Raw genomic sequence first — 14,008 nt, 5'->3', positions numbered from 1 at the left:
TTGTCACAGTAATGTGAACCTGATGGGGGGGGGGGGGGGGTCAGTGAGAAGGGGAGTTTGGAAGGGGGGTGGTGTTAGGGGTGCAGACCAAAAGCACATTCTGGCTACCAGCCCCAACACCTGCAGCCCAAGAGCCAACAGGAGTAATTCAACCTGGTGTGTTGCAATTGCCCCCAACTCCCTTGTGTGACAAGTCAAATACAGAGGATAAGTATATGATGGGTGTGTCACAACCTTTATTCGTGTACAACTGGTGTAAACTCAAGAGGCATTGACCTGTGGTGAAATCACCGATGGCACATACCATTAGATTGGTTTGTCTGCTAACCCAAAGTGGTTATAGATCAACGTGATTTGGCAGATTGCTCTGAATGTAACAACTGTGGGGCATCGCTGTATTTTATGGAGGGTATCCCTCCCAGTAAATAGGCCATGCCATGTAGTATTAGAATTTAAGGGGGTGTTTGGATTGGGGAATGCACGATTTTCACTTTGCTACTGGTATCTGAACGTAGTCAACACCTATCTGTAGTGTGTAAATGTAGATTAATGCGAATTTTATAAATTTGTGATATGTATGCAGACATTTCCTAATTTTCTTTGGTTCTGATGAATTATGAGAAATGTATCTGATGCTAATTGTTCTGCTATTATGCCGAGCTGTCTGTTATCGTACCTGTTATGGCAATGGTATGCACTCTTTGTATACTCTCCTCTTGGGCTCCAGGGGAAAAAAGTAAAAAGTGCAATAAAATACTTTAAAAAATAAAAACAAATGTGGAGCATCAGCGATTCAAGAAAGCTCCCCTTTCAGGACATACGCACACTATTACTGTTAACCCATACATCAAATGAATACGGAAGTCACTTCAGGAGTCATTTGTACAGGAGCACGATTTATGATGCGAATAATACTACAAAGAAATGGAGATCTGGCAGCAAAAATGATGAAAAGAAAAACAGAATGCCACTCCAGCTATTCGAGAATAAAGAGGGTAGGTGGTACCAGAAAGACTCACATCACATACATGGAACCATCCTGCACATCCTTATAATGTATGGGATACTAGCTACTGAACAAAACAAAAAAATGCAGAGGCCATATTAATTATAAAAAACACGTTCACGTTTTATTGAGAAGTTGTTTCAACCCAGAAATAAAGAGCATCATTTTGGTTTGTAATCAAATCACTTGATGGAATGTGTCAGTTCTTACAGTATTAACAACCTTCAGGTTTTTTTCGGTCAGCCTTCTTTCCAAGTCACAAGCGCCATTCAAAGTAACCCTTGATTTTCCAGGCGGGAAGAGTATTATACTTGCTGGTCAAACTACAAAACCAGTCATTAAACAAATTTTAATCTGTAACCACCAAGCCTGGCTTACGGTAGAGCAAGGCTCCCAGAGCAGGGGTGGGAGCAGAAGTAACAAGCCAATCTGACTCCCAGTCGGTCCACAAAACCTCAGCTTATTATTATTTATTTTTTTTAACTAAAGTGAATTATGTTGGTTACTCCTTGGCTATGGCGAAGGGCTTCTCCACTGCAATCACACCACAGTCGTCGACAACAACATCTTTCAATGGCTTGTCTCGTCCATCTGTTTTGGTGCTCTCGATCTTCTTCACAATCTCCTGCAAGAGATAAATTGAGCCTGAGAAATATCGACAAAAATAATCGGTTCTCCAGTCTACTAGTCCCTCATGAAATGGAATCAGTTGAGGAAATGAAGATCAGTGTATTAAGATATAATTATTTTCTTCCTCTTACGCCAGGCAAGAATACTGTATTTAAATGGGTTTCACTTTCCAAAACTGAATAGCCACAGACAACGGAAACAAGTAGATTGTGTCACCCCCCACCGCCATCAGAATAGTGGTTTATATTTTAGTTTTGACATCACACCCCCTAACATACACTACATGAAAAAAAGATAATGTTCATAATCATTTAAAGAGTCCAGTACTAAAAGGTTACAGAAGTTAGACAAATAGAAGTAGACTTAAAGTGGATTTAAAGTTGCATCACATAGATCATACCCGGCCTAAAACCAATGACTATTCCAAGACAGCCGTTAAAAAACAAACAGTCAAAATATCAGTGTCATTACCATTCCTTCTATGATTTTTCCAAATACGACGTGTTTGCCATCCAACCATGACGTCTTCACAGTGGTTATGAAGAACTGTGAGCCATTTGTATCCTTTCCGGCATTGGCCATGCTAACCCATCCAGGTCCATAGTGCTTCAGCTTGAAGTTCTCATCAGGGAATCGGTCACCATAGATACTTTTTCCTGGCAACAGTATAGTGAAGTAATGTGCAATTAGTAACTATAACAAACCACACAAGCAGCAGTCACAACTATAGGGCAATCAAAAAGTTGCACAGGAACTCGATGCCCTCCAAAAACAATGAGGGTACATTTCGTATCAAACAAGGGTGATTTTAATGACCCCCCCTTCCCTTAAGTCTATGAAGTTAATCTAAGTCAATATCTTCAAACACCTACAAATAAGTTATTTTGAGCGCTTATATGGATATAGATAGTATATTATACACACACATATACATACACCAATCAATACAAATACTAAGTTCTAAAACTAAAGCCACGGAAATCTCAGTTAAAGCAAAGGATGTTGTCAAAATCCCTTCTTTCCCAGTCCATCAACTGGGAAAATTAATACCAACTGAGCACTCGCCTCATTAGTACAAGTTTAACACCCAAATACATCCGTCAGCAACTATAACATAGCCAGATAACACGTGCAAAGTGCCAGCCTGGCACCACGAGATCCAGTTCCCTTTTAATTCATTTCAGACAGAAACAGCGCACTTTTCCTCGATATGCTTCCCTGACGGCAGGCTTCAACCAGCATTGTCTGGGCCATGAGTTGGCCTACAGGACAGCAACATTTGGCTGCTAATATTGTGGATAAGATGTCTTGCTACAGGTGAGGGAAGGGCCACGTAGTACAGGAATGAGGAGAGCAAGGCGGGGTCTGGAGGAGAGGAATTGAAGTACCTATTTAGTAGCTACTGGGGACAGTCTACTACAAGTACGCTCTTGTTTTAGGAGCACCCGGCTGCTCCTCGGATAAGTTTGTAAAGGACAGATGTCTAGAAGACTGTGAGAAAAACAAACGTTTGCCACCAAGCACTTATGAATGTTAGGATACAAGTAGCAAGAAACACAAATGTCCACTGAAATCTAACTGGCAGCCCACCTGTGTCCGACTATAAGGGGACACTCCCCCTCCCAGACACCAGAGGCCAATAGCCTCTAGGGATAGGGTAAGAATTTTTCTGCTTACCCCTCATAGTATTATTATCTAGGACGTTACATGTGCATGGTTATTGCCCTTATTGAGTGTAATTGTTCCATGCATGAGTATATTCTTTTCACGTGTGCTGTTGGTTTGCTGTGTATTGCTGTGTCACATTGTTGCCTTCATTGTCTATCTGTTTCGTACCCAACAGGCCTCCTCAAGGTAGCCCCTTGGCAAGGTAGGCAGTTTTCTTTACCTCCTAGAACTGTTACTGACCGGACAGTGTTTTCTTATACTCCTAGCGTGAGTCTTAGGGATCCTTTGCCCTGATGAATGCCCCGAGACCTTCCTAAGCTCACCACTGAGGGCAGAAACATGTCGGCTATCACTCTTTAGATAGGTGACCCTGTGAGTCCTTGCTCTCACAGGTGTCCCAATCTACGTTTTTAACCACACCAAGCAGACCCTACTATTAAAATTTACACAGGTATCTGTTTAGGTGTTTTTATTCCCTAGATTAGCTGGATCCCGATCTTTCCAGACCTAGAACTGATTTACGCACTCCCTCCTGTTCTTTTAACAGTGAGGTTGAGTCTGCCCAGGTGGCACTGTCCTACCTGGGTGGGGCTAGGTGGTCATATGATGAAGCAGGACACTATATAGTGTGTGAGACCACCTACTCCGTGAAGGAAATTCCCCCCTTTTTTTCCTCCATTCCCACTGCTTTCGCAGTTCACCCTGACCCCCTTCCTCCATTAGAGGACCACGAGGAACCTAGGGCACAATTGGTGCACCTGGTGTCTACCCCTCGACGCATAAGAAGAACCCCGTACTCCATTTGTGTGTTTTCAGCCCACCTGGAAAACCACTGATATAGAACAGACGCCAGACAGATGGTCGGCAGCAGGCTTCTCAACTCTTTTTGCACTAAGATACAACACAACAACATCCAACACATTGGTGTCTGCACCTTGATGGATGAATGTTGTATCCAGTTTCTATGAACTTGGCAAAAGATATTCATAGCTACTGAATATATTGCATTCACTTACACATAGGTTTGGCCTGAACATTAAAAGTTGTCTATATTTAGTCCCTGTTCTATAACTACCAACAACGTAACCAATTATGGTTGCTATTGCCGTGGTTTGCTCATTCTTCGATCTTTCTTACTCCATTTTTGTTTAACTTACTTTCTTCTTCTCTAGTTCCAAGTGTTTCTTTTTAATATAATGGATCCTCGTTTAACTACGAAGTAGACTCATAAGTACACAGTTATAGGCTTTTAGTTAAACTTATGTATAATCCACTTATCAGGTATAGGTCTTTCTATAAACATAAGATCTGTACTTAGTTACTATCCTTCGTATGGTTTTCTAAAATCTATCTTGTATAGGTTTTGCCTGTACTTTTCAATAACCGAATATCACGTCAGATAACTAGCTTTTCCAAGCAGACCCAATACTTAACTTGTTCATTGTTTCGTTATACTAAACTCAGTTAAAAAAAAAAAAAAAAAAAAATCCTAAACATAGGTCCAAGATGAATGCATAAAAATGGATAAGCCCCTATCTGAGAATATGATGAGAACACAACCACAATGCATCACAAGCTGAATGAGACAGGTCTGCTACGATACACTCCCCAATCCCACCTTTCACAAGAGACCTGCAAGCCACATGCAACTGATTTCCCAGAACTGCAAGTCTACTTATAGCAATTAAACTGCCCTGCCCCCACTAATGAAGTGCAGATGGGGCCAGCTACCATTGGGTTTTACTGTTTCAAATCTGCAAAGTCGTATGGTATCCTTCAACCCAGGATCATATGGATAAAGGACGTTGTAGGCTTCTCAACTCCAAAAACGGCTCCCCGTGTGTTCGGGTATAATGTCCTTCACTATGACAAGCTTCCCCAAGCTCGAGAATTTGTCATAGGGATGCGACCTTCCCCAGGCGCATAAGTGGGTAAGTCCAAACTAAAGAGAGCCAAAGGATGGGGTCCGTGTTGGAAGCGATATTTCAGATATAAGAAAGAATTATTCTGTAGAGTTTGGGTGCAATGGCTGTGCGGGGAGGGAGGTGGTGGTATTTCAATCAAAGCAGAGAGAAAGTCACATTAAACTAGACTTGCTCATCTGCAAAGGGATGGAAACATGTTCGTCTGCAAAGAGTTACGCGGGAACCGCTGCATCCACAATTAAAGAGCCAACAATCGCCGACACAAAGGCTGCTCTAGTCTCACCTCCTGTCCCATCTCCTCGGGTAAAGTCTCCTCCCTGAATCATGAAGTCCTTTATCACACGATGGAACTTGCTGCCCTTGTACCCGAATCCTTTCTGGAAAAGAAAAGAAGTACGTAAAGGAATGAAGAAAGAGTGCAAGAGTACTTCTAGGGTAAGAAGCACTGACAGGCAGTAATTGCCATGCAAATTAAAATTGCTATTTTATACTTAAAACCAGTAAACATCACAGCTGCTTGGCGAAAATACACAATCCTTAGTGAATTTAAGTACTGGGCGACACATGGGCAGTATCCGTGGATGGAAGCATTATTCTCCGTCGCCTTCAGAAGTAACTAAGCTTTTGACAAAGTGATGGTGAGCCAAAAGGGAGAAAACAAGCCTGTCACCCCGAGACAATATATCCAGAGGATCAAGTAAAAGCAGAATAGATTCCTAGACTTTGCAACCCCTTGCAGAGAGAGCCACCGCGTTAGTGCAAGATAACCAGGAATGCTGTTGCACAGCTCAGAATGAAGCCGGCATTCTTCATTCAGTTTCGGCCTGCATCGTTCTATCCACTTTCTGCATACGAACGCAGATTGCGGCATAGTGGTGGGATTTATAACCAATGCTGTCGCGTAAAGTAAGCTACTTACAAGCAATAGCCTTTTGCACAATCCCCATCATCGATTCACTTTTCGACCACATACTGCGTTAGTAAACTGCGCAGGATTTCAAAACGTGCATGCCCGCTGGTCATTGAATAGCATTTCAATTTTCAAAACAGCAGAGATAGGCCATCCTCATCACGGAGACCTTCAGCGTCAGGTCTGTACAAGCAACCCTTCACATTTAATTAAACAGTTTGTAAAATATGTAGTCTGGCTCCCTGTACAAAACTATTTGGTCCACATAAAAATCAATCACTGTTGGTAAAATGGCTTCTAGCCTTGCAGAATATCAAGAGACCCCAGTTAACAGTCTTGAACCACCACCTTTAGTAAGTAGTAATTAATTTCTGACAGCTTAAGCTGGATACAACAGGATTAATGGGCAGATCTTTCATATTTAAAAAGGAATTATGAGCTGCAGTTGTAGAGAAGAAGGACTCTGAATGAAAACTATAGAGAAAACAAGTTAGCGTGGGGTGGGACGGAAGGGGTCAAGGACCAGGACGCCAGGCGTGTGGCTGGTTGAATGAAATGGACTAAGGCAGCTTCTAGAAAAGCAAGGGCAAAACCTCAATTTTGGAAGTCATCAGCAGGACGGCCTGAAATGCTATATAATGACAAATAGTGAGAGGATCTTGTGTGTGATGGGGAGGCGTGTTAGAACAAGCTCTAGGTAATCTCTGCATTTAAGGAATACCTAAAATATCTACATTGGTATGCATCATTCTTCAGTTTAAACTGAAAAGAATATAGAGCATGGGAGGTGGGCATATGTGAAGGACATAACGATACCCTTGGAAGGGGCAATCTTCTATCGTATGCAGATAGGGTTTTGTGATCCATACAGCATGTGTGGGTGTCTTACAACCCACCATGACTTATGCTCTTAGGAGTCCACCACTCAGCAGCTGGGAGCAACATACAACGGTGCATGCGCTGAGGTCTCCTTAAAACAGGAGTGCAGCAAACCATATGAATGCTTAAAGAGAGCATTTGTTGTCTGGGGCAGTACAGGAGCAACATATGGATATGGACATCATGTAATGAACCACAGTAGAAATGAAGGGGGGGGGGACACCAGATTAAGCAACCAGTTGTGATATTTGCTCTAAACGGGACCATACAAGAGTTTCATAGAGCAGCCTCTAGCGATGCACATGACAATCCCTGCACAAAGAAGTGGGCATTTTACAACAAATGTTGGCTGAGGACACCAGTAATGGCGGCCGGAGGCTTTTGAAAAATGCAGTATTACAGAAGTTCTAAGGTGGCCGTGCATCTCACAGGCAAACGTGTGATATGCATTTAGTTTTGGGCATATTTGTTAGAAGTACAACCATATAAGCCCAAACTAACGGCTCGAATGCGTTGGTACTTGTGAAAGCCATCTTTGAGACACTGCTTATAGTGACTGGTCATCGTATACACACATGCCTAGGTTTCACCCATTCGGATATGGATGACATTTCGTGTATTCAATAGTGCTAAAAAAAAAAAGAAAAAAAAAAAAGGTACAGGAATTACTAATCTAAAATGGGCACAGGTGCAAGTCAGGTTCCGCGGAAGGGCAACTGTTGCTTTTAAGAGACATTTGTCCATTTTTCAGTTTCCCCACTGCTCACTTTTTACTGGTGGTTAGATACAAGTTTTTATAAAGGTTTAACTAATGTCACACTTTTAACAAGTTCTGCCTTTTTAGCTAAAGTAACTCACATAAGTAAATCAATGCATTCTAGAATGCAAGTGTGCACTTAGCTAAAAAGCCTGTACTTGCTAGCTATATATGCCGAGAGACCGGGGCTTCTTTTGTCACCTCTACACATGTGAACAGTTAAACACCGACTTCTGATCTCAGGACAAGGTTGCAGCACAGGCAGCAGCCAAACGTTTCAACAGATTGCTGTAGAAGTAGTATGTTGTGCATGTTTCGATATTCTATGAACGGAACAGAAAACTAGATTTTTGCAGCGTGCGCGCTTCTGGTGAATGGTAGTCACAAAGTAACTCCCAAGTGGCCTTCTCTTATGTGACCGATCTGCAAGTTCCTGCAAAGCCTTTTGTAGTCCCTTGGCGGCTTGCTGTTGACCTTAGTCAATCTCTGGGTGGCTGGGTACATTAAATGCTGATTTAAGCCAGTTTCAATTTGATCAAATGTATGTTACCCAGAACTAAAATAAACGTATAGAAAATTGCTAAGTATTAATGTTACCAAGATGGTATACACACAAAAAGGGAGGACCCAGACTGAGCTTTGAGGGAGTGTAGTAAGCATGGATAACTTCGTGTACCAGACAAATTGTGCCTGACGACGTCACGCACAGCAGGCCAGATCAGCGGACAGGTGCATAATGGGCATTATACAAATTGCAATTTTGTGTACAGTTGTGTGTCGCAGGCAGAGTTATGGGGCAATCTAAGGAATTTGATGCCGAAATCCGAAGGGGGCAGCTTAACGCCAATATCATAGGGAATCTTTACGGCCGGACCCTGGGATGAAAGTGAAGGTTAGTCCGAAGGACAGATGCACGACTGAGCAACTGGGGCTTGCCTAACGCACTGTCACTGTGCAAGAGTTAGAATTGGCCCTGAGTTGGGGGCAAACCCACTCAGCAGGTTCAAGCACCTGATCAAGGATAATTTCAGTGGCTAATAAGCCGGGCAGCTTAGTTCCTACCACCCTTAGATCACCCATAAACTGCCTAAGGTAAAAGAAAAACCTGTAGCCATGTTCCTGTAACAAGGTGTAGTCTCAGTTTGTCTCCCTTTAGGCAGGGTGGTGTATATGTCTGAACGTGCTAACAAATGTGGGATATTGGTGCCATGTCAAAGGGTGGCCAAGACAATAGGATAAGAACCATTTGAGGGGAAAGCTTTTGATGCTTAGGGAGATGAGTGGGGGCGGAGTGGACTTTTTTCCAACTATTTTAAAAGCATCTTTTGCTGCAGAGTGGTGGACACATGCCCTTCCTTGGTAATAAGGGACAATTCTGGGTTCATATGAATTGAGAGGTCACTCTGGAATGTATATTTATTTAGGGATATAGACCGCTGGCGGTAGTTCGAGGGAAGGTAGCACTGCGATGTGTTGTTTCCCTGACGGGGTTAGATGTGTCTTCAATAAGCATTTTATTAATGCTACGATGTACAGCTCATCATTACAGACATTTCTCAAGTATAGTTCTGGGTCCACTCTCAACTACTGATAGGCGTCTGACTTTCTTGGACGAGAGCCCTTCTTTCATTAATTCCAGACCTCTTGTGCCAGACTCCCATCACCAACTTTGCCAGGCAGCCTACCAGACTCAGCAGTCACACTACATCTTAGTTAATTCAATGCTTTGCTTATGGCACCAAGCTACACCTGTGTTAATCTGTACCGGACTTTGGTCTACTGCAAGGTTTTGGTCCGTGTGATTTTTGTGACCCAGTGAAGGAACTCTGAAATCAAGGGAGATGTATGCATCAATATACAAATGAAGTCTCAGAGCAATTTGTGGCATGCATTGGTCCATCATGGTGTGGGTAGTTTTCTGCAGCTTCCAAGTTTAAGGGTCCCCTGGTGCTTTCTGTTCACCATAAAGAAAGCTACAGTTCTCTGAATTACCTGGTGCAGTCTGACGAGGCTGCCTCTAATGTCAGATGCAGCACCACAATTGTGTTTAGGTTTCAGTCATCTCACGGGACAATACAGAAGGATTGTGTAAGCCAGTGGTTCCCAAACTGTGCGCCGCGGCTCCTTGGTGCGCCGTCAAAATTAGCCAGGGGCGCCGCACACAGTCTGGAAACCACTCGGAGGTGCTTTTAATCGGTAGCTTTTCACCGTGGTATTAGAAACAAAAACCCCTGCATTAATTATTGTGACCAGCGGAGGGCGCCAAAGTACCATTAATAATATCCCTTTGACAAAAGAACAAAAATAGTTTCCAATAAATGGTTTTCAGGAACCTGAACGAGAGAATAAAGAAGTCAAACTGTAAATAGTGTAGGTACAGGTACAGGCTGGGATTACGTTCTCCCACCCGCCCAAAAAAAGTAACATAATGGGGAGCCGTGGCCAACACGGCCAATAGGTCAAAGGCGCCGGGGATCGAAAAAGTTTGGGAACCACTGGTGTAAGCAGATCCTCTTCCTGGCTTCCAGCGGGGTAAACCATGTCAAGCTATACAGAAGAGTTGCTTAGCCTTCAGAGTAGACAACTCGTTAGTTCTGAAGTTAAATCACTAGGTATGCCTGCATATTTCACGCTATTCTGCCGCCAAAGGTAAAAGTAGACTTGCATGCGTTCAGGCTACCCTTACTCAGATCCTCACACCACTGGCCATCGAGGTCTCTTCCCACTCATCATTTGTCTGAGGTCCACACTTGGGGTACCATAACCACAATTAATTCTGGTGTGCAATCTGGTAAAAAATGTTTTAAAGAAACTGTTGTACAGTTTGAGAGATACCACCTATATTAGTTATATGTTTTGGTTATGTCTTAGCCACACAAATCAAGAGATGTGCTAAAGGGTTAAGGTGCCTCACACAAATTCACAAGGTCTGTAATGGCTGAGGCCTCTTATTTGCTTGATTTCTAACATGCTTGTAAACAAAAACTACAACTTCAAAGAGAAAAGCACCATGACCCGATATGGCATCTGGTTTGTGCACCACTGGAAAAATAACATTTCAGTGTAAAGTGTAAGTAAGAGAAAATAGTGTTACCAATCAGACGCAACCAGGCAAATGTTGATTTAATTTGATTCACAGACTGTATTTCCAAGGCAGGTTCTTTGTACTGTCGTGCACTGGCAGCACAACTTTTGCATCGCTTCGCACACTGTACGCACTGCTTGCACACCTATGTCAGTATCTTAACCAACAGGGCAAACCTTACCTCCCCAGTTGCCAAGACAACAAAATTCTCAACTGTCTTCGGACACGTCTTTCCAAAAAGACCGAAGACAATTCGTCCAACTGCTTCATCGCCAACCTTCATGTCAAAGTAAACCTGAACCAAAGAAGTGATGATAAAAAATGGATTAGCAAAAGTGACTATTCTGACGCATGCCTCAGCTGCTCAAGCGAGATATTTAAACATCCAAGTAAAAAGATTAACTACGGTGCCATTGGCAAAGCGGTTTTCTATAGCCTGAAAAAAAGCTCATGAGCACAAAGACAACTATTACTCTGAAAGGCTTGCATAAGAGGCTACAAACTGAAAACAAACGAGTGAAGGCTGTTTACATTAATGCAGCAGCAGCTGTGCTTAAACGACAAGAGTGCCCAATAACGTTAATTTATAATTAGGACCACTGGAATTATGCGCTAGTGCGGCCGCGGCGATTTTCGGATACAGATTTGCCGCACAATCCCCCTCATCCGGCGCATAATCTTCAGATTTTTACAACAACAAAAAATCCCGTCCAAAAGTTACTAAAATGCAGCTACACATTTTGCGGCGCAGTGTAAGGCCTTTGAAAAGCTGGACCGGTCACCTCTTGGTTGCTAATTGCCAAATGTGGCTGTCTGAATTGTACTAACGAGATGCAACCAATGCCCAGACAGTGTTGTGAAGTTTAAAAAATGTTGAAATAATGAAGTAATATTATTACGAAGTGTGCCGAATTATGTGCATAATTTGCCTTTTTCTGCCGCCTAATTTACTAAACGCAGCAGCATAATTTGACCCTCTGAAGCCGCATAACTCCAGTAGCCCTATTTATAATACAGTATATTATTGCGCCTGAACCCAGCAGCACAGGGAATTACAGTAGTTCTCTAGCGCTCAACTACCCTGAATGAGAATGTGATTCAGCTAATTTTATGTTTAGTCTTGTAAATTGTGTGTGTTTCTCTCTCTCTCTCTATATATATATATATACATACACACACACATATATATACACACACGTGTATAGGAACACATTCACAAAGCTACGCAAAAAAAGGGACAGGCCAGATAGAAAAGTGTGTAAAGTCGTTCGTCCTTCTTTTATGTCTGACCTGTCCCGGTTTTTGCTTCTCAAAATCTGGTCACCCTAGTTCAAATATATGTTTAGTACTGTAACAGCATCTCCATTCAAAAACGGACAAGAACTGTTGACTGTTCGGACTTCACATAAAACACGTGGGCTTCAGTTCTATTTTACTATTCTCTCAGAAAATAAGAAAGCGTAACAGCACAACTTACAGAATCAACAAGGAAAACTTGCATAGAAGCTGCCCTAGAAGCATGCACCACTGCACGTGAAAAGGCATCAGCTAGAACGGACTTGGTTAAGGCTAGGAAACTGACACGCGTCACTATGGCCGAGCAACCCAGCACCACAAACTACCAAACAAGTATAGAGGAGACCGTCAGTGCCAGAATTGTACCTTTTATGTACGCAGATTCTTGCACGTATCTCTTTGTAAAGGAAGGGGAAGATAACATTTTAAGCACACGAAAAATGCACATCATCCCAATTGGATGATGTGTTATTCCAGCTGCATAAATACACCGACCGTGGACGACAATACAAGGTGGGGGGCGCCTTGCCTATCTCGGGTTTTTGTGTCTGCGGGCTCACCTGGGACATTACATGTGGGCAGCGGCATAGACATCACTCAGTGGTTCAGATTAAAACTGTGGCGTCTTCAAATCTCTCGCATGTGCCAACGGGGGAAGAGAATGGGCTATATGCGGCCTACTGCACGATGCAGGTCTCTACACATTCACTGTGGACCTCACTCAAACTATGGGAGCGTGTCAATGATGTGTTCTGCGGAGATAGCTCATAACAATCTGAATTGTGCAAATATACCAAGTTAAGGATGTTCTGCTGCAGAATACATAAGATCTGAGGAGCACAATTAATTCACTAGACGTTTTGTTTCGCCAATATTTCAGCCGCGCGGAGTCGTGCTGTGCACCCCACCACCGTAATCACACCTCGACCAGAACCGCCGCCAGACCTCCGGCATTCATACAAGTACGGTACCTTTCACTTCCCCAGGACCCTACCCTTCTGAATCACCCGCCTCACACAGCCTTGCCTCACGAACCAACCTTGTGGGTGACTTTCGGTCCCTTCTTCTTCTCTTCGGCCTCGGAGAAGCCGGAGAGAAAGAAGATAATAGAGCCCGCGACGAGCGCAGCAGCAACAAGGAGCTTCATGTTCTTTCCCAAGGCCGGCCGCATTAACCAGGACTCAGGGGGGAGCTGCTGGGATTAAAAGGTACTGGAACGAGAGCCGGAAGTGACGTGTCGTAGAAGTGGCTGGACTGTACCACAGAGTGGTGCTTGGGAGGCAGTGTATTTTGTCTGATACTTTCAGAGATGCAAGACGAAGGAGCAAGTAATAACCAAACAAGTACGCTATATTTTAATTGTGTACCGAGGCAACGAAGAGTGCTTAATATTCTTTCCAACATGTTCTCAAAACAATACACCCCCGCCGCAGCAATGGTACAACCAACCTCTGAACCTCTAGTCGGCAGAGGCACGCCCATATCCCCTAGACGTGATGTGTAACCGCTCCCCGTTAATTCCTGTGGCGGATTCTGTCTCGCCACGTTTGTGGTAGTCCACATACCAGCCAATCACAGAGGAGCATGTCAGACCTCGAACTCGGGGTTGAGACTGAAGTAGGACAGATGCATATTCACAGAAAACCCCCATGATTCTCATCAGAACTGATCTCGTAATTTAACATAATTTTGCATCCTGCGGTTTGAGGGAGTTCTATTCCAAATTTTGTCTAACATATTAGTGAAACAAAACCAACGCTGTCATTTTATAATCCGCTACTCATGTAGGACCTCCCGCAATCAAGGCTGTAATGCAAGCAAACAGTAGTGACAGCAATGGGCACCCCTGACG

At 43.3% G+C, this 14,008-nt stretch overlaps 1 protein-coding gene across 1 annotated transcript; it reads right to left on the bottom strand.

Moving 5' to 3' along the window:
• Positions 1-1,461: 1,461 nt before the first annotated feature.
• PPIB (peptidylprolyl isomerase B) lies at positions 1,462-13,376 on the bottom strand. Its single transcript, XM_069222307.1, has 5 exons — positions 13,196-13,376; positions 11,042-11,155; positions 5,513-5,606; positions 2,108-2,292; positions 1,462-1,631 (listed from the first exon to the last, which is right to left on the bottom strand). The coding sequence occupies exons 1-5, from the start codon at positions 13,325-13,327 to the stop codon at positions 1,509-1,511; spliced, it is 648 nt and encodes a 215-aa protein (XP_069078408.1). The 5' UTR covers positions 13,328-13,376; the 3' UTR covers positions 1,462-1,508.
• Between the last annotated feature and the right edge of the window lie 632 nt (positions 13,377-14,008).

The sequence above is a fragment of the Pleurodeles waltl genome, chromosome 3_1, assembly GCF_031143425.1.
Source record: "Pleurodeles waltl isolate 20211129_DDA chromosome 3_1, aPleWal1.hap1.20221129, whole genome shotgun sequence".
Lineage (NCBI taxonomy): Eukaryota > Metazoa > Chordata > Amphibia > Caudata > Salamandridae > Pleurodeles > Pleurodeles waltl.
This window is presented reverse-complemented; position numbering and strand designations above follow the sequence as displayed.